Below are 26,862 nucleotides of genomic sequence, written 5' to 3'. Positions count from 1 at the left end.
GCCTTTTATACACTTGTTTATACATGCTCTTCTGCTTCTCCAGATTGCAAATGCTTACAATGCCTTCAAATATTCGCTACACAACTGGTGGATACTGGGACCCAGTTCTAGTATCAGCACATCCTCATTCCCAGCTTGTTTCAGTGAAATGACGTAATAATAAATTCACAGAAGCTACAAGTAATTTCAGGTTTCCATTTGCCTCGAGGCTTCTTGATCTACACTGTTTCAGGGACAGAAGGGATCAGAGAAAAAACGGTAAATGTTGATGAAAGAGCCCAAAGGAAGAGTCAGCCAAAACTGCACAAAGATTTGAGCAGTCCTTCCAAAGCTTTGCACAACGCTTTCCATGTCTTTCTCAACTGTACGAGTCAAAGCAATAGATCTGGGATTTTAACAAGTCTTTTTATCTCAACGGAGTTAGTACTCCTCAATGGCAACTTTTCTCAGCCTACTACTTTGTATTTCCTGCTCAGTGGGTTTTTTAGTTTGTTTTGTTTGTGGTTTGTTTTGTTGTCTTTTTTTTTATTGCAATGAAAATTACTTCAAAAGATCGGTCTTGAGCATTACCCTTTTGTTAATATTCACACCCAAGGTACTACAAATTGTATCACACACCACAGCAGAATTTCCTAAATGTTGATAGCTTTATTCCCGTAACTATATATATGAAAAAAAAGAAAGGCTGCTGAGAAAATCCAGGTGAGAATTTATAATGAATTAAAAATAAGTCAGATAGCAGCCCATGTCCAACTCTAGGGCATGGACATATCAATATTTGTCTATTAAAAAAAAGAAAAAAAAAAAAAACCAGCCATAAAGGAGCAAATAATCTATAATTGTTGAAACTGAGGAAGGTCCTCGACTGATGAGGATTAATAAATTGTTCACACATCTGGTGAAACACATACTAACTGTTCATGTCTCCTCACAAGCTGCAACCTGTTCTAGGGTACTGAAATGTGAGGGGGGGGGGGGGGGGGAAACCCAGCCACCCACACCTTTTTTTGTCCAGCCAAATCACCCAAGCACGAATTAATAAAGCTCAGCACTTTTGCTAAGACTTCAGATCTTCAAAGTACCGAGCACACATGAGCTAATCAATGAATTCCCCTGTCTTGGATCCAAGGTGCGTTAAGAGGAGTGGAGGCCAAATCACAAAGCTCAGGCAAGCCAGACCTCTGACGTGGCACCAGCTTGCTGCCCCCAGGGCTGGCTGAAGCCCTGCAGGAGTCACTCCAGTGCTCCTCTGCTTTTTGGGGCGCTGCCCCTTCCCCAGCTGGCTCCTGCCCGCTGCTGCCTCCCCGCCAACTCCTGACTCCCATCGGGATACCGAAACGTCACCTTCGGCACCCCCTGCTCGAACCGCGCTCGCTCGGAAACTCAGCCCTTCCCCTTTCCGCCCTCAGCCCCAAAGCCCCCCAGCAAAACTGCAGCCAGACACCCCAGCACTGAGGAAAGGCAGGCGGGAGAGAGCTGGGGGAGAGAAGAGTCTGGAAGGAGCCCGCCGGCCTGGCTGCAGCCATTTCAAAGCAGCCTGGCCCAGGGGCACGCAGGCAGACTGGCGGCCACCATCCCCCTGCCACCTCCAGCCAGGCCTGCCTCGCTGCTGCCCCGGACACCAGTCTGCTTCAGGACCACACCGAGCTCCCCAGCCAGTTCTCAAGGGCACCTCAGGACACAGAAAGGCTGGTGGAGCCTCCAAGTTTCGGCCCCTGAAGCGCGAGATGGAGGCAAGAGGGGCGAAAAATTTTTTTACTGTAAGAGTGACAGAGCACTGGAACAGGCTGCCCAGAGAGGTTGTGGAGTCTCCTTCACTGGAGACATTCAAAACCCGCCTGGATGCCTTCCTGTGTGATGTGCTCTGGGTGACCCTGCTCTGGCGGGGGGGTTGGACTAGATGATCTTTCGAGGTCCCTTCCAACCCCTATGATTCTATGATTCTAGGATTCTATGATTCTATGATCGCCACGGGGAGAGGCAGGACCTCCAGGCACAGCCGAAGTCTGCCTGGGAGAGGCACCCAGACTATCCTGCCTGCCTCAGCATCACTGAATCAGAGTCACCAGGGCTGGAAAAGACCTTTCAGATCATCAGGTCCAATTTATGACCAACACCACCACATCTCCAGACCACGGCACCAAGTGCCACCTCCAGCCTTTCCTTGAACACCTCCAGGGTCGGTGCCTCCACCACTTCCCTGGGCAGTCCATCCCAATGTCTGATCCCCCTTTCCATGAGGAAGTGCTTCCTGATATCCCACCTAACCCTCCCCTGGAGCAGCTTCAGGCCCTCTCATCCTGTCACTGGTTGCCTGGAAAAAAGGAGCCCAACCCCACCTGGCTACACCCTCCCTTCAGGTGGCTGCAGAGAGCGAGAAGGTCCCCCCCGAGTCTCCCCTTCTCCTGGGGCCACACGATCCGTTCTCAGGAGCCCCCTCAGCCGCTCGCACGGCTACCCAGCCCCCCTCCCTCCCCGCAGCCGCTGAAGACCCCCGGGCCGCCTCGGGCAGCCGTGGGGGCCGGCCCGGGGAGGCGGCCCCGTCTCCGCACACAAAGCGCCCGGGGCCGCCGCCGCCACCCGCCGAGCCCCGCCCGAGTCCCCGCCCCAACCTGCAGCCTATGAGCGCGGAGGTGCCGCCCCGAGCGGCTGCCCGGACCGCGATCGGGACCGTCCCCGTCGCCGCCGCCGCCGCCTCGCAGCGCCCAGGAGAGCTCGGCGCTGCCGTCCTGTCGCCCGGCGTCCCGTCCCGGCGGCCCTTTCCCCGGGGAAGGAGGCGAGAGAGCCGGTGGGTGCCGCGCCGCCGGGGAGGAGGCGGGGAGGCGGCGCGGCTGCCGGGCCTGCCGCCAGGGGGCGCTGCCGGCAGCCGAACGGCGGCGGCGCCGCCTCCGCGGGGCGCGGGGGTTGCGGGGCCCGGCAGGGGGTGCGGGGGGCCCGGCAAGGGGGGGGGGGGGGGTTGCGGGGGGCAGCCCACCCACCCACCCACCCCCTCCCACCCCACCCCCTCCCCGTTTGCAGCGGGAACGGGACCCGGTGGTGGCGGCGGGGAATAAAAGAGCGAGCGGTTCTTTTGGCGCCAAACGCCGGGCGCCTCCCTGCCCCTATGGAAATGGGGGGAGGTGGGGTTAGGCTGCTCTCGCTGCCCTCCCGGGCTTCCTGGGGTCGGTCTGGGGTGTTTTTTTTCATTAATGCTCCTTTCCCCGGGTGTGTCAGCTTTCCCTTCCCCCCCCGGCCCAGTCTTTTGGTTTTGTTTATGCCTATTTTTTTTTGGGGGGGTGTGAATAATGCCCAGCAGCTTTCAGAGGCAGTGACAAGAGTGACAGTCATCTGTCCGCGAGCAGAGCGGGGAATGCAGAGGCTGGGCTCAGTAAAGTGCAACGTGCAAGATCATCTGCCTTTCCTGCTGGTTTTTTTGCCCCTTTTTTCATTATTGTCCCTTTTTTTCCCCCCCCTCTCTGACATCCCCGCCACTCCTCCCCCTCGCAACACCCACCGCCGAGGAGGTAAGAAGAGGAAGCCGCCGCCGGCTCTGGGGCTGCGATAAAGCAGGAGGGCAAAAAAAAACACCAAAAAACACAAGAAAAAAACCCACCCCGATCAAATAAATACAATTCCACGTTCGCCTTTCGAGTTGCTGAACTAGGGAGGATGGGAAGGGAGAGGAGGAGCGGGGAGCATTGCGGTGCGTCCGTGGGGCTTCCGTGGAGCCGGAGGAAATCCCGGCTGGATAACTGGGTTTTGTTGGGAAGCTGCGGCGTTGAGATCGCCTGTGCTGTTTTTTTTTTTTTTTTTCTTATTTGGTGGTTTTGTTTTGGTTTTGGTAGGTGCCTCTTTTCCTGCTTTGCATTTTTAACGGTTTCGTGTTATTTTTTTTTCACGCGTAGAAAATGTACAACCCTGGGAAGCGATCAGGGGGCGGGGCAGGGGAGAGAGCAGCTGAGCCGGGCTGGTTTCTTCGCGTTTCATCATAAGGCTTTTCATGGATTTATTTCTTTCCACCACCACCCCCCACCCACCCCCCATCCCCCCTTTTTTTTTTATTTTTTTAATTTTTTTGGTCTCCGTTTCGGCGTCAGCTGTTGTGCACCCACAGAACCATTTCCCTTTGCGCTTCCGAGCCGAGGGCAGACGTTGGGACTGAAAAGTCATCTTTTAATTTATATTTTTTTTAAATTATTATTTATTTATTAAATGCCTGATGCAGCTGAGGTCTCGGCAGAGGAATGGGGCTGCGGTTGAGTGGTCGTGGCTAGTGAGTGAGCTGGGGGAAGGGGGGGGGGGGTCCTGCCGAGGAAAGGGCAGCAGCCTGCATCTGTTTTGTTGTTGTTTTTTTTTTTTAATCCCGGAGGTGAGAGAGAGCTTGCAGGGCTGGTGTGTTTGCAAGGAGGGGTTTGATTCGATTGCACGAGGCGGCAAAATGCGCAAAGTTGTTGTCTTTGCAACCTCTCCGTTGCTCGTCTTCAACTGGGAAGGGGGAAGGGGGGGGGGGGGGGGGGCTAGGAAAAAAAAAAAAACCAACACAAACTTCCCGTACCTTCTTGGCAAATCAGGAGGCTTTGTTGGTTGGCGCCGGGGTGGTTTTAATGCATTTTTGTGCGTGAGATTATTACATAAGGTTGATAATTTTCTGTTGCTGCTGGATTTCCCCTCCTCCTTTCCTCCCTCCCTCCCCCCCGCCCCTCCCTCTCTCCCTCCCTCCCTCCCTGGTGTTTTGTGCGGATTTCTCTGGCTCGCTTTGAGTGAATGAACTGGCGATTTGCGAAGTTGCACTGAGCCCCTCCGCCCCCTTTTTTTTTTTTTTGCATCGTGCTCCTCTCTCCCCTTTGCACTTCCTCGCAGATGACAAAAGGAGTAAACTTCCTCTTACTTTTGCTGGCTTCTTAAAAGAGGGTGTTGTGTGTTTTTTTTTTGCTTTTTTTTCTGGAGAGTTTTACCTTATCAAAGCCTGGCATCTGTCTGCAGTTAACTCTGCCGGTTTGGGGCGTTCGGCAGCAGTTCGGGGAGAGCAAGGCGAATGCTATGTGCAGAAGCCCAGCGGTGCTTTGCATCCTCGCCGAGCCTTGCCGCTGGTGGTGTGTCCTCACGGAGCGCCGGGGAAGGTGGAAAGCTTCGCACCGGGGTGCGCGACCTGACCGCTCTCCTTTCTGAGTATCTCGAGGCGAGAGGAGAGGTGTGTTGAGATGCGTTTTTGCTCAGCTCGCAGAGGGCTTCCTCTTTCTTGCTGTTGATGATGGAATTTTCATTCTGTTTTTTCCTTTTCGGTTAAGAGGAGGGGAGTCACATTCGCGCCTGTTTTTGTTTCTTCGTGGTTTAAATTGCGGTTGGGTTTTGTTTTTTTTTTTATTATTATCATTATTATTATTATTTTTGGTTTAGTTTCAGGTCGTGGGAGAACCTCTCCTCTTCCCCTTGCTGGAAATACCCATAAAACCTGTCTCTAAAACAAAACCATTGCCCCCGGCCCCAGGGACCAGCAAGAAAAGACCCCGCCATGCCAGGAATGGTCAGTAAAAACCCAGACCTCGAGTTCGACTCTTTGCAGCCCTGTTTCTACCCGGACGAAGATGATTTTTATTTGTGCGGGCCGGACTCCGCTCCCCCGGGGGAGGACATCTGGAAAAAGTTTGAGTTGCTGCCCACCCCTCCTCTGTCTCCCAGCCGGGCCGGGCTCCAGGAGCACCCCCCGGGGGGACCCTCGGTACCGTGGGGAGGAGCGGCTTTGGGGGGCTGCCGCCCCACCGACCCCCTGGACTGGGCGTCCGAGCTGCTACTGCTGCCCCCCGAGGCCGACCTGTGGGGCGGCTCGGACGGCGGGGATTTCTTCGAGACGGGCCTCGGCGTGACCACCACCACCAGCAACCTCAACTCCATCATCATCCAGGACTGCATGTGGAGCGGCTTCTCGGCCCGCGAGAAGCTGGAGCGGGCGGTCAGCGAGAAGCTGCAGGGCAAGGCTCCCGCCGCCCCCCCCCCGCCGCCGCCGCCGCCGCCGCCCGCCCCCCCGGGGCCCCCCGCCGCCGCCAGCCCCGCCGCCAGCGCCCGCGCCGAGCTGGGCAGCGCCGTCCCCGGCTGCGTGGACCCGGCCGTGGTCTTCCCGTTCCCCGTGAACAAGCGGGAGGCGGCGGCAGCGACCAACGGGGCAGCTCCGCGGGGCGGCCGCCCGCCGCGCCCCGCCGGGGACAGCCGGGCCAGCAGCAGCTCCGGGGACGACACCCTCAGCGACTCGGGTAAGCGAGACCCGTTCCCCCCGGGGGATGGAGGGAGGTGAGGGGGGTGGGTGCCGGCGGTGCCCCCCCCCCCGGGGGGGGGGCTGCTCCCCGCTCCGGCGGGCTCGGCCGGCAGGCGGCGGCAGCGGGGTGGGGGGTCCCCGCGGCAGCTGCGGAGCCCCCCGGGGGTGGCAGAGCTCTGGGAGGAGGGGGGGTATCCGACTCGGTGCCTCCTGTCCTGGCAGCAGCAGGCCCGGGGGAGCGGCGAGGCCAGGGGGGTTCACAGGGCAAGGTGTCCGGTTTCTGGGGGCTGCGCGGTGCTGGGGACCCCCGCGGCTTCCTTGCCTCTTGTGCCCTTCGTGCCCCCATCCCAGCGGCTGGGGGGGCTGCCAGTGTCCCCCTGGGGACGGGCTTGGTGAGGGGTGAGCGTGTGTGGCCTTCAGTGTGACTTGGGGAAGCAAGGCTGGTGTGTGTGTCCCCCCCAGACACCAGGCAGAACCTGAGACGCCCAGAACCAGCTCCTGCCCCTGCTTTTGTAGAGAAGCCCACTTTGGGCTGAACCCGGTTTGGCGTGTGCAGACGAGCCGGTCCGGTGTGTGACCAGCGCCGTAAACCCGCTGCGATCCGTCCCGGGTTTCAAAGCCCGCTGTCCCTTTAATGTTTGGTTTGACAGCTTTGGGTGAGGAAGCACTTCCAACAGCTGTCTTCTTGGCAGTGCACCAAGCGCCGGCTTAAAGGGTCCCCCGGCTGGAGCAGCTTCACCTTCTGCCTCAGAACAAACCCAGCGATTGTTTCATTTTTTTCCGGCTGCTTCCCTACCAAGCCAGGGCTCTGTTGTGCCACTCCGCACGCCTTTTGTGCCACAGCTCTGCCATTCCATTCGAAATACATGCATTCCCTCTTAAACACAGCTCTGCTGCTGCTGGAGTTACGTGGGTGGGAGCCCCGCTTTGATGGAAAATTAGAAGCTTTTTTTTTAAACAAAACAAAAGCACCGTATTAAACGTCCAGAAATCACTGTTTTTCAGTCTTTTCGTGTCTGTTACATACTTTTTGAGGTCTGTATCTGACTGCAGGTGGTGGGCACACCCCGGTTTTGCCAGCAGTGATTGCTGCTTTTTAACTGCAGACGTTTTGCCAGTAACTGCGTTTCGGTTGCTCACTCTTGCTCAGAGTCCTTTGGCGTGGGAATAACGGAACGTTTTTCCATTTTCTGTTCCCGAAAGATGACGAAGACGAGGAGGAAGAGGAGGAAGAAGACGAGATAGACGTCGTGACGGTGGAGAAGAGGCGCTCCTCCTCCTCCAACAAGGCTGTCACCACCCTGACCATCACGGTGCGTCCCAAACACGCGGCGTTCCCGCCCGCCCGGCCGCCGCAGAACGAGCTGATCCTGAAGCGCTGCGCACCCATCCACCAGCAGCACAACTACGCCGCTCCCTCTCCCTACGTGGAGAGCGAAGACGCTCCGCCACAGAAGAAGTTAAAAGCCGAGGTGCCCCGTCCAGTCAAAGCCGCCCTCCAACCCAAGTCGAAGAGCTCCAGCCCTCGGAACTCGGATTCGGAGGACAGCGAGCGCCGGCGCAACCACAACATCCTGGAGCGGCAGCGGCGCAACGACCTGCGGTCCAGCTTCCTCACCCTAAGGGACCATGTTCCAGAACTGGTGAAAAACGAGAAAGCTGCGAAAGTCGTCATCTTGAAAAAAGCCACCGAGTACGTTCATTCCCTTCAGGCAGAGGAGCAGAAGTTACTGCTAGAAAAGGAAAAACTGCAAGCCAGGCAACAACAGTTGCTAAAGAAAATAGAATACAAGCGGACTTGCTGAGCCTTTGTGTTCCCTTTCGTTCCTTTTTTTGTTTGTTTGGGTTTTGTTGGGTTTTTTTTTTGGCTGACCAGGACAGTCATTGCCACTTTGCACATTTTTGATTCTTTAAAAAAAAAAAAAGAAAAGAAAAAAAGTTGTGTTTTTTGACGTTAAGAATGTTGGTTTTACTTTCGATCCAGTCCCTGAAGTGTAATTGACAAACTCTATCATCCGGGTACGGAGCAAATGGATGTTCTTGCAAGGAGCTGATTGCAAGACTACCAAACAACAATGGACTGCCTTTGTTTTTTCTTCTTAAGAACTGTAGATGGTGGGGATTTTTTTTTTTTTTTGGGAAATTGTGAGCATTTGGAGCTGCTGATGCCATCTAGTTGGGTTTTAAAATCTTCATTCCTAAGTTTTATGGTGCTTATGTTCTAAAAGATCTTACTTTAGGGGTTGGCATTTGTACCCCCGTGGGAATTTTCTGTAAATACCATCTACACACTTGCCTTTTGTACATGTCTTGGGTTATGAGAGGTAGCTTTTGCTACCAGTGTTAGACTGGAAGTTCATACCTAAGTACTGTAATACCTCAATGTTTGAGGAGCATGTTTTTGTATACAAATATATTGTTAATCTCTGTTATGTACTGTACTAATTCTTACATTGCCTGTATACTTTAGTATGATGCTGATACATAACTAAATTTGATACTTATATTTTCGTATGAAAATGAGTTGTGAAAGTTTTGAGTAGATATTACTTTATCACTTTTTTGAACTAAGAAACTTTTGTAAAGAAATTTACTATATATGCCTTTTCCTAGCCTGTTTCTTCCAGTTAATGTATTTGTTAATGTTTGGTGCATAGAACTGGGTAACTGCAAAGTTCTGTGTTTAATTTCTTCCAACGATGTACATTTAGTGCTGCGTCTAATAGCACTTTGAAATACCTCATGTTTATGAAAATAAATAGCAATTACATTATGTGCCATTTACTATTTTTCTTTTAAGTTCAGTTCTTTTTGCAATGTTCTTGAAATACAAAAACATGGTCCCATATCCTGGGCTTTTAAACTCTCAAAGTAGAGGTGGCTCTGCAGGACATTTCCATTTCTGGTTATGAAGTAACTGTAGTAAGAACAATTTTTCTATCCTTTCATGCTTCAGATGTCTCTTGTGATGTCAGGATCATCCCAAGGGATGTTCATGGAAAGACTCCTGTGTTTTGTGAAGACTACTGGGATATCCACTGTGCACAGAGAACTGTGAGGGATGGAAACACAGCTAGCATCCTCCTGCTAAGGGACCAGCCTGAGGGTGGTAGACAGGTGGAGAACTAAATGTTGGAGGTGCACTTTGCTACAGCACAGAAAAGGAAATGTATTAAACAAAGATCTTACTTGACTGCTGTTCTTGGTTGCATGACAAAAGGCTTATCCTTGAAGCACTCTTTCATTGCTTGGGAGAATTAGTGTTCTTGTTTGTAGCTGAAGCTCCTGTTTATCACTACTTGTGCTAAGTTGGTACAGTTAAAAATCCCCAGGTAGATAGGAGTTTTGAGGTTGGGGGAGCCATGAAGTGTTCATCCAATGTCATGTAGAGTGAACACTGAAACTTGGCAGATGGTTGTCTTGAGGTGTGATGGCATTTGGTGTGACAGAAACAAGACATGTAAGCCTGTGAAATATGTTTGGTCATTTTGGTAAGCTTCTTGAGACCAAGGGGTTGGTTTATTGCCCAGTCTGTGCCACTATTTCTGACAAATAAGGTATGGATTTATGAACAAGTAGTAAGCAGTAGCTTAAGGATCAACTTGCAAGGAGCACCTGCCACTACTTTAGCCACAAAGGAAGTAACTTGCTTGGTGATGGAGGTACAAAACATCTCTTACTTGCCATGAAGCAACAGTAAAAGCAGGATGGGGACAGAATTGCCACAGTAATGGATGTGCCATCTGTCCATTCCCTACAGTACCTTGTTGGTGTACCCGTAACCTGTGCATTTGGCCCAAGCCAGCCTCTGGATCAAGAACACTGGGAACTGTGCCTACTGATATTTCAGTAAATCCAGATCCTCAACAGGCACAAACTGTTATAAGACCAGTTAGGTTCAGCTAGACCTATTCAGTTTTATGCCACTTGGAGAACTGGCCTGAATAGTCTTAGTATCTTCTAAATTTAGACTTGAGCACCACAGTCATTCCATAGATAGAATCCTTGTTTCCACTCTGTTGATGTGGATTTGATCATGCTTCTTCCACCTTCCCAGTGCAGTGGAACAACAGTAAAAGACTAAGCCTAAGCTGAGCCAGTTGGTATGAACAATCACAGGGTACTGTTGTTTTTACTAGCTACAACAAACTATTTTCAAAGTTTATTAGCAGTTTCTGTTCAACTGTTGCCATGTTTTCAACCAAGATACAAGCCATGAGTCTCCTGAAGAAGGAAAGCTTTTCAAACCTACATTGTATTGTCTTTCTAACTTGTGCCTGTTTGACTTCCAACACGGGTTTCCTAACATGAGTTCACAGTTAGACTTGGAAAAAAAAAGTTACAGCTGTGTATTGGCCAAATACTTTCCCAGCAGATGCAAATAATATTCTGAGCAAAAATAAATCACAGAATGATCTGTCGCTGTCTCTTTACAGCCTTAGGAATGTACTGTCTAAGGACTGAACATGCAATATTGAACAGATTCCCTTCCCACTCCTAGAGAACATCTGGTCCAAATTCTCCCCTCCGAGCAGGGCCACACTCCAGGTCAGGTCAGGTTGCTCAGGGTCATACGCAGCCAGCGTTTGAACGGCTTTCAAGGAAAGGGATTCCACAGCCTCTCCGGACCCCGAACAACAACACATTCCAATTTTTTACTACCGCGGCTGACAATTTTTTCCTGCAATCTGTTTGGAATGTTCCTTGTGGCTCCCCTTGCCCGTTGCCTCCCGACTGTTGGTGTTTCACCTCAGCAGAAGGGGCTGGCTCCACCCTCTCTGTAACCTCCCATTAAGTTGTTGAAGACAGCAATTACTTCTTTCTCTTCTGGAGACAAACCAGTTCTGTCTTGCATTGTTGTGGTATCCAAGCATTTAGAGTATAATAAAGGTGTCAAATACTCAGATTTGTTTGGATATTCAACACAAATCCCATTTGAAAGCCTCTTTCAATGTGGGAGTCTTGGCCGGATCCTTTTGAATTCAGTGATAAACGTCCAGCTGATGTCAATGGAGATACAATCTGGCCCCATAAGGTTTTGGCCCCATGTCCTACCAGTGCTTTGGGTTTATCTTTTTAATTATTTTTTCTTTTTTTTCTTCTTTTGGATAACTTTACAGAGTTAATAGGTTTGTTTTCTTATTGCTGCTGTAGGGAGCAAGTTGTCAAGGACAAATGTTTTTGTAAACAAAAATCTCAGTTGCAGGATGTTATTAATTTACAGTTGTTAAATAGAAGCTAGAGGGTTTCTATTCTTTTGTATTTACACCATAAAAAAATACTGAGAAGTGTAAGAAAGGGGGAGCTTTTGAAAAGAAAAAGTAAACAATTCATGTAGTAATATTTTCTGAAGAATCAGTACCTAGAAGGGTACATAGGGAAGAAAGTAGAAACAGGAACACCAGTAACAAAAGATCCTTCTGCCTTCCTGTCTGTCCTCTTCATGAGGAGTCCATAAGGACTCAGTCAAATAATTAATGGAGTTGTGTTTTTTTTAATATACATGCATATATTTGCATAACATGCAAATTTATCTGTCTGGAGAATGTGTTAAGAAATGTGGTAAGTACCTAGTAACTGCTTATTAAAAACCCAGTATTGCCAATTCCTGAAGGGGAAACTGGATTAGGGAAATGACAATTTTATCTGGTCTGCTATTAACACTCCCAGCTTCTTTTTCATCCAAGACAGTCTGCTGATGGAATCAGATTATTTCCTCCCAAACCACATCTTCCAGAGCATGGTCTCCCACTTTTCCGTTTATTTTCTTAAAAAGTACCACTGAAAACACAAGGGGCTTGAAACACCCAAATGAAATGATTCCTCCATAAATTAGTATCAGTAAAACACCAGCGGGAGAGCTCGAGAGGTGAAACGTGTTAATGGTGTCATTACCACTAGGTCACCTGTTGCCATGAGAGGAAAGGAAAGTGCATTTCTCAACCTCCAAGCTGCTGTTATAGCAACTTATCACCAGGCCTTGGCAGGACTGCTTGTGATTTCATGATGTATAATTTGCAGAGGGCACATTTGCTCCTGGTAAGTACACTGATTAACCAAGCTAGAGTAAAACAACTTGAAAATTATCCCATCCTTAAGTCTAAGTTTCCTGGCTTGTGGCTGGTTTAAATAAGATCTAATTCTATTTAAAGTTTCATGTTTGAGATAATGAGTTTAATGACTTTTTAATGTACCATGTTTTGTCCCACTTGCAGCAAATGCTTCATGATTTATACCTGGGTTCCTTTCTTTTCCCTGTGTCCACTTCCCCTTTATTTTTTCCCCTTCCCCTTTCTCTTCCCCTTTATACCTTGACTACATGCAGTGTCTCAAAGCCAGCAACTTCAGAGGGACTTGAGGGGTCACAAAGACCTCTGTAAAGCAGGCAGGGCCTTCCCTAGGGTCAGGAGGTACACTGCACCTCCAGGAATCACCCAGGGAAGGGATGGTGCAAGATGTGGCTGGGAAGCTGGGTGCAGGGCCAGCAGAGTGGTGTTGTGCCACCGCACTTCTGGCTCGTGCTGCTCCCTGGGTGAGCAGAGCACCAGCTTGCCTCAGCTGTCACCTGCATTCAGAGCCCTCTGAATGACAGCCTTTCACTTCTGCTGGGCCACCTGTCCCAGGCTGCCACCCCAGGCCAGGTGTTGCTGCCTGTCTGCTTGTGCTGACCTCCTGGCCACAGTCCCATGGGCATTTTTGCTGGCAGGTTGCATGAGGTGGTGGTTTCTCATCCAACTTTGTGCCTCTACTAGACAGACCACTTCAGGGAGATTCGTTAGCTGCATATTTGAGCAACCAGACATGATAAAATTGATTCTGGGTCTCTGAGCTGTGAAAATTCCTGGCGTGGAGGCTGGATGGATAGATCTGCATGCCTGCTGCCTGCACAGAAGGGATTCCACAGGTGCTGATTCAGAAGCCCTGCTAAATAAAGCCAAGCGTGTGTTTTAGCAGAAGAAGTAACAAGACTGTCCACTTGGTTCTTTGAAGAAAAAGCAAATTAAGGAAGCTATTTACTTATGAGCACAAGGTGACACATCTAAACAATGCAGAAATGAAAACAACAACAACCTACAAAGTAAGTACAGTTAATGGCAAGTAGTTTTTAACTCCATGATTAAATGGATGGGTGTGCAGACTTATCAGACTCAATATTTATCAGACTTACAGCTTAATTGTTATTGATCTCTGAACTGCTGAGTCCCATTTCACATGTGTAAGCATTGCTGGGCTCCATACATGCAATCACAGCTGCTCTGTTTGTGAGCTGTATCATTTGTCATGATCTAGTTCTTCCCTCTGACATTGTATAGATAAGTGGAGACATTTTCATTTTACTGTAAAATAAGATTATGTGGGTTTTTTTCTTACTCTATGCTCCAAATTTCCCACATAATTTGTCTGCTTTAAGTATTTACTGCTTTCTTTCTGCTTTCTGTCTTCTATCTTGCATGCATTTTGGGAGAGGAACTCTATTCCACGTTACCTGTCTGAAGCTGAGGTGAGATTATGTTCCTGTGAACTGCTGTATCAGTCAGTACAAAATCATGACAAGAGTCCTCTTGTTCCAAAGAACAGTGTCTAGCAGCTAAATACAGTATAGTTCTATGTTAGAGGTGGGATGAATCATGTTTTCTGCATCTGTTGATTACACCTTCTGATCTACAAGCATGACAAGCATGGCACAGTTTCAAGAATCCAGCTGCTTAAGCTTCTGGTGACTTCTGAAGGCACCAGGGAGACATGGGCTCTTCCCACAGGACAGGTCAGAGTATCTACATGGGGCTGTGACTGGGATGGGCCTGAGCCCTGCTCTGCACCATGGAGAAAGAGTGATCACATGAAAGGGGTGATACATGAACCATGTTAAGGGCTTCTTTATTGTTGCTTGACCCACAGCTGATCTTACTGGCCCGGAGAAATGTAAAGCAATGATTTGGAGAAAACTGCAGGGCAGTAGATCTGTTTCTTAGAATAAAAGAGTGGAGGGATGTAGCTTATAGAGTTAATTTAATTAGCATAATCGTTTTAGTTGCAATTAAATAAAATATTTCAATGGCACTTATCTCCATTTTGCTCCCTAACACCATCAAAAATAAGGATGTAGTGTTTGAGCATTCAAAGGTTTCACTTCCCTATAGAACAAAGAAGTGGAATATTATTTTGACTGATATTTCTACTATCTGTACATATACAACTTTTTTCTTGTGCAATACGTGGCAATTACATTTGGGCATAACCTTGTTTCTTCAGTATGACATAGACTTAATAATAGCTACATTGTAATTAGTATTGTAATTGATTTGATTTTAATATGTAATTAATATTGTCATTCATTATGTAGGAGATGAGGGAACTATCCAATATGGTATACAGAGTTCAGTGGTGGCTAGTAGCTGGGGATCCTAATAAAACATTTTTAAACCACTGAGATAATTTCTTTCTTTTAGATTCCTAACATAAGTATTAAATTGTGCTTGAAATACTGTTACAAATTTGCTTTTCTAGTCTAGAAATTATCTCTGTGTTCTAAAGTTGTCATTGGGCATTTTATTAACATCCTTTTTGGAGCACATGTTTGGAGAGGAATGTCAAAGAAAGGAAATTATACTGTCTTTGATATTCCTATCCTTGGAGTTACATGCCAGTGTCTTTAAGGTAGAAATCAATCTGCAGACTGTGTGTGGTGGTGTGAGATAAACATTGATTTGGTATGAGGAATATGAAGGGGAAAAAAAAAATTGTAAAACCCCATGTGCAAATGAGAAAGACTTCCATATTTTCGCCACAAATGTAAAGTAACTAATCATAAAAAAGGAGGGGATGAAACCAGGCCTCATAGCCAGTGGTCATGCTTGAGTATATTCTTGCAGGTGTTCCATAGCAGGAATTAAAACTGGATGTTTTGTTTGAACTAGGCAAGTAATCTTAAATCCAGTTCTATCTAGTTCGTCTTCTCTGCATCACTCCTGTCCTCTCTACTTTGGTCACTTACAGTAGCATCTCCAGAACTGTCCTGGTTTGGGCCCAACAGGACAAGAAAGAGCCAGCCCCACGGCCACTCATTCAACTCCCCTCACACTCTGGGATGAGGAGGACAAAGCTCCTGGGTCCAGACAAGGACAAGGAGGGATCTTCACCCATTGAGGTCCCGGGCAAAACAGACTCAGCTTGGGGAAAACAACAGTTTAATGTCACACCAATCAGTGCCCACAGGACACAGACACCCAGAGCAGGGCTCACACACCTCACCCCACCCTCCCTTCTTCCCCCCCAGATCCCTCTGCTCCCGGGTTCTCTCCCTCCTTCCCCCAGCGGCACAGGGGGTGGGGATGGGGTTTAGAGTCAGGTCACAGGCTGGTGGTTCCTGCTGCTCCTTCCTCCTCAGGAAGAAGGATTCCTCACAGTCCTGCCCTGCTTCCCCACGGGGTCCCTCCCATGGCAGAGTCCTCCACCAGCCTCTCCTCCATGAGTCCTTCCCACCAGGTCTGGAGCTGCTCCAGCCTGGGCTTCCCACAGAGTCACGGCTGCTTCGGGAACAAACTCCCCTGGCCCGGGGGCTTCCAAAGCTGCACAGTCAGAGTCCACAGGCAGCAAATCCTCTGGCCACAACATCCAAGTCCACTGGCCAAGGTCACCCCTCCTGGCTCCTTCAGGGAATGTCCCACCACGTTCCTCCATGGATGCAGGGGCACAGCTGCCATCTCGCCATGGGCTGCAGGGAAACTTCTGCTTGGGCACCTTCTGCCCCTTCTTCCTCACCCACCACCAGCACCGCTCTGCCTTTGCAGCTCAGCTCTTCTCCCCCAAATGCTTCTCTGCTCAGGTGTCAGGTTGGTTCTTTCCTGTGTTAATGGCTGAGGTTCATCTATCGTCCCTCTAATGGCTCCTGGGCTGGTTTTGGAGCAGGGGGAGCTTCTCAGCTTCTTACCAGAGCCACTGCTGGGGCCCTTCCCCCAGTACCAAAAATCCCACCAAACCAAACCAGAAAAATAACTTTCACATCTTTGGAAGCCTTTTATCCCCATCAATGAACAGCAATATTCACCATTGCCAGAAAAAAAAAAAATAAATAAATCTGCCATTACTGATACAATTTCCTAAACCATCTCTTGTGTCACTCCTCTGCAGGGTGGGCAGGACCTTACGTTGTCCTTCTCACACCTCCACAACCCTCATTTACAGGGTGGGTTGGTACTTATCAGGTGTTGATATACTGACAACATTTGAAATGTAAGAAAAAAAAATTATGAAACACAGAAGAAAATCAGAAAGTAGATGAACATTTAGAAAAACCACTATCAACTTTTACAGCTAGATCTGTTATTGGATCATTTATAGTCCTGTTTCAGTGTTTCCCTTCTTTTGCTTCCATAACATTACTACAGTAGTCCTTGCAACTTGTTTTCTTTGTTCCTTTAAAAAATGATTTCCTTTCACAGTCCTGTGGTGTTCAAGAACTGTTCCAGATCACCCTAAGTCTTTCCTCCTTTCATTCAAACACTTCAATGAGTCACATCTTCTTTTGCAGTCTCACCTTTCCTACTAGCCATATTATGTCTTAATGTAATCTTTTTATTTGAAGTCTAAACTACAGGGCCCCATTCTCTGAGCTGCTCAATCCTTGCTGAGTGGCTATAGGTCTGCTGACTGCAGTAGGAGTGTACAAAATAGGAACTCAAGACCTTCCACCAGGACTTCTAAATGAAAATGGGAGGCATGCTAAGTTAAATTGTGTTGCATTTTGTATTCTTTCCCAGTTTTTGAGTTCTTACATTCTTATTGACATCAGTTTGTAAAAGAACAGTTTAGGAAAACACAAGCTTGCAGTTAGAATAAAATAGGCAGAATGGTGCATATTAATTAATAGTGTTCCACTTTTTTCAGTAGTATGTTTTAAAGACTGAATATGATCTTCTGAAGTAATTTGAGCACATACATTCACTGTTAGCCTAGGAACAGTTAAGTTGTCATGAATAAAATTAAAATCATACCTTTCTTTGCTTCTGCTGGTGTTGACAATGTGCAGTGCTTGGGTGCTTTAGTTATGTCAGCACCAATGAAAATAAATAGCAGTTGGAAGTTGTCAAGAGTAATGCATTAATTTTGCAGTTTCAGGACTCAGGCTGGTAGCAAGTGTCAGAGCAAATAAATGCTTCCTCTCCTGATCCGTGTCATCCTGCACCTTTGTAAGATCACCCTCAGTCCATAGGTGTGTATTATCACTCAGTGTTCCCCACAAAGACTCAGCTGTTGAACACTTGAGAGCTTGGTTGTAGAAATGTCAACTGCAAGTCAAGCTGTATACTAACAGATCTGAAGAAACAGAAGGAACACAGATATTAAATGACTTTCCAGAAAAGATCAGTAACTGTCCAGGGCTGACTTCCTATCACTTGGTCCTGTTTGATGACCTCTGCCTGTGACAGTGAAGTACACTCCTCTGAGTGAGAAGTTCCAGCTAACAATGTCCTAATTAAATGCTAAACCTTGATGATAACAGTTCAGTGCATATTTATATTTTACACTGGTTCCTGAACTTCCTGCCTTTGTGCACAACCACACTGCAACAACATCCAACCACGTGGATTTGCAAGGGGACAGAGGCACCTTACTGTTGCTGCTGATGGGGTGAGTGCACAGTCTGGGAGTCCTAGACAGGAGATGCAAGCTCACTCCAGAAAAGTTCTTGATTTTTCTTTCACTGTCTGGAAAATAATGACCCAAGAAGCGATTTTGCTTGCACACTTGTTCTGCTTGCTCAGAAAACTGAGCTGGTAAAAAGCAGTGCAGCCCCTTGGGAGTCAATGGCATTAGGACAGAACCAGCTGGGGAGCTGGAGTTGAAATAAATGGAGAAACCTGATTCTAACTGTGCCACTGGATATGTGGAAAAATATACGAAGTCCTTCCATGTTTCTTTGTGACCACATGTAGATATGATTCTTAATGCCCTTAACCTCCTTAATCAAGATCTTAGTTTTAAAAATTGTTATTAAACATCTTTGCCCAAAGTCATTTGTGTTGTGTTTTTTTTTAATATTTGATATACCACAAATGTCACTTCCAGCTCAGCAAATATGCACTGTGATTAAAGGGTATAATCTCTCAAGAGAGGTTTATAATCATTTTAATTACCCTGGACTTAATAAAAGGAGTTAAGGGATTTAATAAAGGGCATTAAGAGATTGCCAAAGGGTTAAATATATATATTTTTATAAGAAAAATTGTAAAGCTTCTGTGGCTTTGAGGTGGGAAGGTGGGAAGGCTTAGTGGGAAAAGAGGAGGAGGTGAGCAAAAGTCAAGATGAGGATTAGTGTCAATTAAGCTTCCCTTTGAACCTCCTAACTTGCATATTCAGAACCTGACACAGCTGAAAATATTTGCAATTTCCTGGGCCACACCAGACCAGAGAGGCTGGTGTTCAGCTCAGTAACTACAGGGAACTGCAAGGGAGCAAAAGGAAGATATAAACCCAGCCAGTTTCTTGTAGCTTGGTGATGATGTATTTTAGCACTAGGTCAGAGGAGAAGATCTCAAAGTGCGTGAGGCAGTTTTGAGAGTCAGCAGATTAATTTCTCAGGCCCCAAAGCTTTTGTTTGGCACAAATTCTGTGCCCTGATCCTCAACCTCTCCTCCTAAGTTTCAGGTTAGCATAGAATTTGGTTTGTTTCTAGTCTTCTGGAATATAATAAATGTAATGAGAAGATAAAGGTGAACTGATAATCTTCTGGCAGGAAATTCAACATCTCTTACAAGACAGAATCCAACACACAGACACCTAGAACATTGCCTCACTTCTTCCTTGTGCTGAATCAAACCTGAATCCTTATCCTGAGAGATAAGGTGGAGATGCAAAGGTAGATACCAGAACATCAATCAGCAGGAGTTCTCTTGAAAGTTTTGTTGGCTGGGAGTAAAATGAGCTGCTTAGGTTTTCCATTTTGCATTAACACACGTTTCTAATGTGTTTTCTGTTTCCTAATACTATAGCCTGTCAGTGCTGGGCAAAATCCTTTCTCCTGATTGTGGGTGTTCCTGTAAGCCTCCGGGATAGACATTCTGCACAAGGAGGCACAGAGGAGAGGGAGAAGTTGCTTGACAAGTCACACTTTCTCTGGCATGCAGAGAAACCTGGTGCTGAGGTCAGCATTCAGAAATGAAATTTGAACATGAGAGAAGCAAATCTGTACCCACCAAATCTGTACCATCCAAATTACCAAGAAACCTTCAGATAATGGGGGCAATGTAACACTATTTTCAAAAAATCAAAGCCAACACCTGCTCATCTAAACCTGTGCATGTTTTTCTCTGCTTTCTTTCTTCTCATCTCTTTATTTATGAGTGAAAGCCACAGAACCTAGGCCAAAGGCACCCAACTCCTTCTAGAGGGTGTAAAATGCATGGGGAGGTTCTTTAAGTCTATCCTAAGCAACTGATGTTGGAGAAAGACATTTTCTCCAGCATGAAGGCAGGAGAATAGCTGATAGAATATGTATGACCAGCTCATGCTCTGTTCTTTGATCAAAAGCATAACTGTTTTCTCCTTTTTTGAGATGTGCTATAAATGCAAAACAATAACCATTAAACAATTGTTTTTGGCCAGCAGTAACTGGCGATGGCAAGAAAATGGAGCAGCAGAAAAACTGGTATATTTTAGATAACTGCTACCCTTAATCAGGTCTCATAGCAGAAACAATCTTAAAATGGAATTTTGAGACTTCTAAGCAGGTCCATGCAGCCACACTAGCTTTGTTCTGAATTCTGTGAGGCTGCAATTGAAGCAAACACTACTGAGCAAAATACGTGTATGACTCTGTTAATGAATGGGACCTGGAGGTTCTTAATGCTTCTCTTGAAAAGAGATTGATTCACTGCAGAGTAATTCAAGAAGGTTGTTTCTGCTCTTGGCAGAGACAACCCAACAGACAAACATACAAACAAACAAATCTCCAGACATCTAAACCTGCAAAACAAAACAGCTTTTATTTTTTTTTTGTGGAGCTTCTCACAAAGTAAAGTCAACTCTTGGGTTTTTTGTGGCTCTTTTTTTTTTCTTCCCCTTTGGCTAAGAGCTTCGGGCCCTTACCTTGGAAACAGAGCACACAGATTGCAAACCTTCTGAAGAAGGAACTGTGTTTTCCTGTGGACAAGTAGTTGCCTCTACCACATTTCTGTGTCTGTGAAAGGTTTCTCCAGGCCTGTCTACATTGCAAACAGTCATAACAAGTCAGTAATACCTTTGCATGGACAGGTTAAAGCAGGGGGGCTGTAAGCACTGTTAGCATTTCATGTTCCATGTTAGCCAGCTCCAGTTACCTTGTCTATCTTGGCTGCTGGTAGAACTGGGGCTGTGGCCCATCTGACTCTTGGCTGACCAGGTTCCACCCTCCCTGGCAGCCAGGAGTTAGATTGGTTTAAATTGCCCACAACTGCAGCTTAAATTGTCTAACCTGGGTTAGGTAACCCAAGTTAAGAACACACCTTTCTTTGTGGTGTGTTTCAGCATGACTTTCACGTTGGTTTGATGTTTCCCACTAGAACAGAGGTTGGTATGGAGAGTATTCAGAGGAACTCTGCTGAGTTCCACTGCAGATTTAGCCTTTGGCTACAACAGGCACAGCCCTAAGTCCTGAGAAAATTCCATATACTCCCTGTGACTCATTCCTGCATACCTTGCTCAGGCAAAGCTTCCACTTAACTTAATAGGATATTTTTAAAAAGGGCCAGGCTAGCAGTTACACAGGATATAGCTGTCAGATTGTCAGATCAAGAAAAGCTAGTTGGCTTTGGGGGTGGTGGTGGGGAACTACACGCTGTTTTCATAGCACAGGCAGTGGAAAATGTCCCTTTTAATAGTATTAGGGTTTAAAGAATGGTGTGTGCAAAAATGCATGGGCCTTATTTTTAAGGTTTTTCATCATCCTGGTGATGCTTTGTACGAAGCACTTAAGCCCATGCTGTAAGTTAAATACCTAGGCAGGACTGTGAACTTAAATTTAACTTCATTACATTTAAGCACACTTAAATGATTTGCTGGACTGAGGCCAGAATGCTTGCTGAATCAAACTGAAATACAGCAATGTCTGTTCCTCCCCCTTTAAACAAACAAGCACTAAATGAAATACAATAAAATAACATTCCCAGAGAAATCTTGTGCCACAGAAATCACTGTTGCGTTATTGTATTAGCAATTTGTCTGATGTTCAGTATCTGTGTTGTTCATGCAAGTGCAGTGCAGCAGTAAGGAGGAAAGCCTTATGGTTTTATCCTCAGGTTATGTGGGGCACAGCTTTGCAGAGGAAGAAAGGAAAAGGAAACTTAAGTAAGAAAACAAAAGCTGGAAAAGTCATTGCAAATTACTCGACTTAAACGAAGTAATGATATTGCCAGCCTGTGCAGCAGCAGTGGAACTTGGACAAAATCTGGATTCCCTTCCCTCAGTATGGGGTGTGCAACCCAGGGCTTGTAAAGTGAGACTCACTTCACAGAGCTGCAAATGTTTCATCAAGGCTATTGATGGCTATTTCTGATACAAACTGTACCACGAGAATAATGCTGGTTAGTAGATATTGCAAGGGAAATGTGTGGATTTTTCAAACATGCTGCAAAACATGCCATCTGTTTTCTATTCTTCACTATATTTTGATCTTTATTGTGCTTTGTTACCAGCAGCATTACATGTAATGTATTGACAAATGAGCCAGAGCAATAAAGACTGGAAAAGAATAAATAACAATTGGGTAATAACAAAAATAATACTAAGGACCTGTGAACCAACCAGTGAAACAGTAGGAATATTTTTTTTTACTGCACTGGGTTATGAATCAGGACCTAAACCACAGTGGGCTGTTTCTTTGGGGAAGGCAGCTTTAGTATTTTTCTCCACCTAAATACCAATGCTGTGCAGGTTTCACAAAATATTTTTGTATGAACATCCTTGTATGGAAGCAGAACAACATTTTCAAGGCCTTTCAGACTAGACTTTAGGCTTCCAGCACATGTAAGATGCTCTATTGACTGCACTGGGGTTATCAGTATTCTTTCCTGGACAGGCTTCCTTGGTATTTCAGACTGCTAAATGCTCCACAAAGCTTTCTCCTCCTTCCTGCTCTGAGGTGTGCAGGGAAGGCAGAAGGAGCAAGTGGTTTGTGCATAGCTATTAAAGAATAAGGTATCATGGCTTCAAAGTAGAAGCTGTTGATCCCAATCCAGTGCACAAACCTTCTCCCCTCCTCTCTTGTTTCTTTCTTCCCCAATTTTATTTCAAAGAAACAAAATAGCTGTGGAAAACCTGCTTCAGACTATGAGCCATCCTCATTTTTCTGCACTGAGCTGTTGAGTGTACCAGTAGTCTCTTCAGCTGCTTAGCTGAGATGTGAAGCCCAGTCCTATTTCCATGGGCTCAGCCCAGGATACAACAGGCTTGCTGTCTGGGTGCAGAGGGAAGGATTGGGCCCCGACAGAATGGTCTGTTTTATATGTTTTCAGGAATGCAAGTTTATAATTTTTTGTTTTGTTTTGAACTTCCTAAGCCCATTTCTTTTTTTCTTCCTCTTGGTAACGTTTTATTCTACTCAAAGTAATTAGACCTGCGGAAATTAGGAGCGTAATTAGAAAAAATTAAACCAGGAAAGACCAGCTGAGCCTGTCCCAGCTCCCACCAAAGCCTATTGATTTAGATTTGGATCTGTCAGATTATCTATGAGCTAGCAAGAGAAAGAGGCCCAAGGCAGAGTAGCTGGCAGTGGCCTGTGACTGTCCCCACTGTTACATGGTCAGCACGCATCCTGGCAGGGGTTTGACACAACCAGAGTGGCCAGGGACAGCTGGGCACTACTGATCAGGAGGCTGGATGTGGCCACCCTCTGCTGGGAGGCTTGGCTTCATCCATGCAAACAGCCAGACATAACTGTGTGTGATGGTTGATGCCCTGCTCGTTTGACTGAGGTCCAGAGGCAGCCCACTGAAATGACTGTCATAAAAAAAACCCAGCACATTTTCATGCCATAATGGACAAAGGTTCTTTCCATTTCAGGCTTTTCAGTTACTCTTACAGCAACCAGGCCCACCCAAATTTAGATGTCTTCTAATAGAGCTTTTGTTTTTATACCAAGTAACTTAATTAATCGCAGCTCATATTCATCTTTGGTGCCACAAGGGTTTTCTCCAGGGTCAAAGGATTTCTCCTGCTGCCCTGTCAGTTGGACATTTACAGGTCACAGCTGACGTTCTGAGCCAAGTACAAAATCCAGCCTCCAGTTTTGCCTCTCAGCTCTGTCTTTCACCCCTGCCTTCCTCCAGGACTCTGTTCCTCATTCTTCTTGGTTCTTTTATGCACCAGGAATGCAGCCAGACAAGGCTGTAACACCTTACCTTCTTTCTTCCCTTTTTTTCAAAATTGGGTCTGGGATGCAAAATGCACATATAGTCAATGGATTACCTGCCTGATGGAAAGTCTCCCTGCAGTGACATGTGTGTGGTATCTCTTCATTAGCACACTCTTCCTGCACGCTGTGAACTTTCTTCAGTTCAGAACATTCCTAAGAGCATTGCTACATTTTAGCACGATCATAATGAACATTCATTGCACATATATTTTATCAAATTCCAAATCTCTAGCTCTCATTTAGGTCTTCATAGGACTACGGATGACATGTGACCAATAGAGATGACATACCTGGCATTTGGAGAGATTTTTCTTAATTACTGCCCCCATTCCTTAGGTTAGGCTCTTGTCATCTTGCACAAGCACATGCACACCTGGAGAAAAGGAGGAGATATTTCCATACAGTCCTTTTTTATCAAACAAAGACATTTGTCCTCTATGACACACAATTCCTTTAAGGACACTTGTTAAGTTAATTAGACAAAGACATGGATTTCTGCTGGGGAACGGTTATCAGTAAGTTTTGAGGAAAGTATAAATGATTCTTCGTTGTGTAATAAGAAACAATTGCTCTTAGAAGTTCTGAGATACTCCACAGAAGCCTTGTACAACAAGAGACAATGGTCCCAAAGCCCTAATATTCTGTGGAGAAAGGGCTGTGCTGTAAGAAACTGCTTTCTGATGTTTTCGTAGCTGACAGGGGGCAGGAGACTTGGATGTGTTCCAGGGAAGTGCTGCTTATCAATAAAGTTTCCCCAAAATCCAGTCTTGCTGTCTGAATGTTGAGTGGGGTTTGTTGTCTGGGTGCAGCAGCATAGGAAAACCCCTCAGCAAATTAATATTGGACTTACTAGGGGAAGGTGAGGGATGTGTGTGTGTGTTATTTGGATATAGAGACTGCTGCTGTATTTTTCCAAGTTTATGACTGTGTCCACTCCTCTTATAAAGATTTCCTTGTTTATGCACAGCTGTAGAAGCCTTACAAGTGGGAGAAACTCTTTCTGCTGCAAGTGCACGAGGGAGGCTGCCAATTCTCTCCCCAGATTTCTGTGTGGCAACCTCAGGAGAGCTCAGTTACTTGTCAAGAAAGAGGGTTTGCAGGTGCTTTAAACCCATGATTTTTGTTTTGTTTTGTTGCCTGTGCAGAGATGGGGTACACTGGACAGCAGAATCAAGCTGAAAGCTGGAAATTTTGGTGTAAAACTGAGAGGCCTGTCACTATGTGGGGACAGAAGCCCCTCCATCTCCTGGAGTGATGAGCTACAAACCAAAGCCTCATCCTTGCCACCCAGACCCGGGTCTAAAATTGCGACAGGAGAAAGGCCACAACAAATCCCCACCGAAATCCACTCTCTCTGTTCCTTCAGCACTGTGCCACCCCTCTGCTTGCTGTTAAACCTGCCCCTCTGCCTCTGCCTGGGTGGCACCAGCAGCGTGGAGCCTGAGGACAGACCTGGATGGTGGGTGGGAAGGTGCCCGAGGGGTCTCTGGGGGAGAGGACAGACCTGGATGGTGGGTGGGAAGGTGCCTGTGGGGTCTCTGGGGGAGAAGAACAACCTGGATGGTGGGTGGGAAGGTGCCTGAGGGGTCTCTGGGGGAGAGGACAGACCTGGATGGTGGGTGGGAAGATGCCCGAGGGGTCTCTGGGGGAGAGGAACAACCTGGATGGTGGGTGGGAAGGTGCCCAAGGGGTCTCTGGGGGAGAGGACAGACCTGGATGGTGGGTGGGAAGGTGCCCGCGGGGTCTCTGGGGGAGAGGAACAACCTGGATGGTGGGTGGGAAGGTGCCCGAGGGGTCTCTGGGGGAGAGGACAGACCTGGATGGTGGGTGGGAAGGTGCCCGAGGGGTCTCTGGGGGAGAGGAACAACCTGGATGGTGGGTGGGAAGGTGCCCGAGGGGTCTCTGGGGGAGAGGAACAACCTGGATGGTGGGTGGGAAGGTGCCCGAGGGGTCTCTGGGGGAGAGGACAGACCTGGATGGTGGGTGGGAAGGTGCCTGTGGGGTCTCTGGGGGAGAAGAACAACCTGGATGGTGGGTGGGAAGGTGCCTGAGGGGTCTCTGGGGGAGAGGACAGACCTGGATGGTGGGTGGGAAGATGCCCGAGGGGTCTCTGGGGGAGAGGAACAACCTGGATGGTGGGTGGGAAGGTGCCCAAGGGGTCTCTGGGGGAGAGGACAGACCTGGATGGTGGGTGGGAAGGTGCCCGCGGGGTCTCTGGGGGAGAGGACAGACCTGGATGGTGGGTGGGAAGGTGCCCGAGGGGTCTCTGGGGGAGAGGAACAACCTGGATGGTGGGTGGGAAGGTGCCCGAGGGGTCTCTGGGGGAGAGGAACAACCTGGATGGTGGGTGGGAAGGTGCCCGAGGGGTCTCTGGGGGAGAGGACAGACCTGGATGGTGGGTGGGAAGGTGCCTGTGGGGTCTCTGGGGGAGAAGAACAACCTGGATGGTGGGTGGGAAGGTGCCTGAGGGGTCTCTGGGGGAGAGGACAGACCTGGATGGTGGGTGGGAAGATGCCCGTGGGGTCTCTGGGGGAGGCAGCACGGCCTGATGCCGCCCTGCGTGCCCGTCTGTGCCCTTCAGGGCCCTCTCCCTCCACAGGGAGGTTCCCGGCTGGATTTCCAGCCCGTTGCTCCTCTCCGTTGCCGAGGAGATGGCAGCAGCTGCTGGAGGGGCTGCGCGGGCTCCTGTCGACTAACACGGGCCACAGGGCTCCCTGCCTGCCGCCCGGCCGCCCCAAGCGTGTCGGCCCCGGGCGGGGTGGCTGCCCGCTGCCCTGCCGAGAAACCTCGCCGTCCCACCGGGAAGGCTCTCCTCTGGGCACGCATGCCCCTCTGGACAGCCTGTGAGCCTGGGGGGAGCTGAGACCCCCGAGGGGTCCCTCCCGGCACCGGGGGGGTTCCCCCCACATGTGGGGTGTTAGGGCCACAGGGATGGCGGCCCAGGCCCCACAGCGTCGCTTCCTGCCTGCTCTTACTGGCACCTTGTTTCTCCAGCAAACTACTGCTGGGGCTGACCTTCTTTTCCTTCAGCCGGGGAGGGGGAGGTAATGAGCGTTGCTATTTGAAATGCTCTGCCTCCGCTGCCCCGCGCGCTCTGGTTTTTAAAAGAGTAGCACGGTACCCCGGGGAAGCCTTTTGTGAAACCTGCACACAAAGCTCTCCTCCTGGAAGCCTGAGAGGCAGAAAGGAACAGCTGAGAATAGGCTCATGGGGCGTCGCTCAGCCTAAATCGTGTCAGAGAGAC

The 26,862-nt window shown here is 48.0% G+C and overlaps 2 protein-coding genes across 3 annotated transcripts in view; one reads left to right on the top strand and one right to left on the bottom strand.

Moving 5' to 3' along the window:
* SMC6 (structural maintenance of chromosomes 6) overlaps nt 1-26,862 on the bottom strand; it is a 962,009-nt gene that overhangs the window by 50,490 nt on the left and 884,657 nt on the right. The window lies entirely within an intron of this gene.
* On the top strand, nt 2,670-9,006 carry MYCN (MYCN proto-oncogene, bHLH transcription factor). Of its 2 annotated transcripts, none has more exons than XM_051615967.1 (3): nt 2,670-2,788; nt 5,377-6,227; nt 7,433-9,006. In XM_051615967.1, exons 2-3 carry the CDS (start codon nt 5,492-5,494, stop codon nt 8,032-8,034), a joined length of 1,338 nt encoding a protein of 445 aa, XP_051471927.1. In that variant the 5' UTR covers nt 2,670-2,788; nt 5,377-5,491; the 3' UTR covers nt 8,035-9,006. The 2 variants fall into 2 exon arrangements, with proteins under 2 accessions (XP_051471927.1, XP_051471926.1); XM_051615966.1 differs by lacking the exon at nt 2,670-2,788 and adding an exon at nt 4,941-5,170.

The sequence above is a fragment of the Apus apus genome, chromosome 3, assembly GCF_020740795.1.
Source record: "Apus apus isolate bApuApu2 chromosome 3, bApuApu2.pri.cur, whole genome shotgun sequence".
Classification (NCBI taxonomy): domain Eukaryota; kingdom Metazoa; phylum Chordata; class Aves; order Apodiformes; family Apodidae; genus Apus; species Apus apus.
Note: the sequence above shows the minus strand (reverse complement) of the source record. Positions and strands in the feature narration are given on the sequence as shown.

Excerpts from the sequence above, each read along its gene's own strand:
- MYCN (XM_051615967.1), top strand. The coding sequence starts at position 5,492 with ATGCCAGGAATGGTCAGTAAAAACCCAGACCTCGAGTTCGACTCTTTG. Across the intron at positions 6,228-7,432 it reads CGACACCCTCAGCGACTCGG|ATGACGAAGACGAGGAGGAA; the intron begins GTAAGCGAGACC and ends TGTTCCCGAAAG.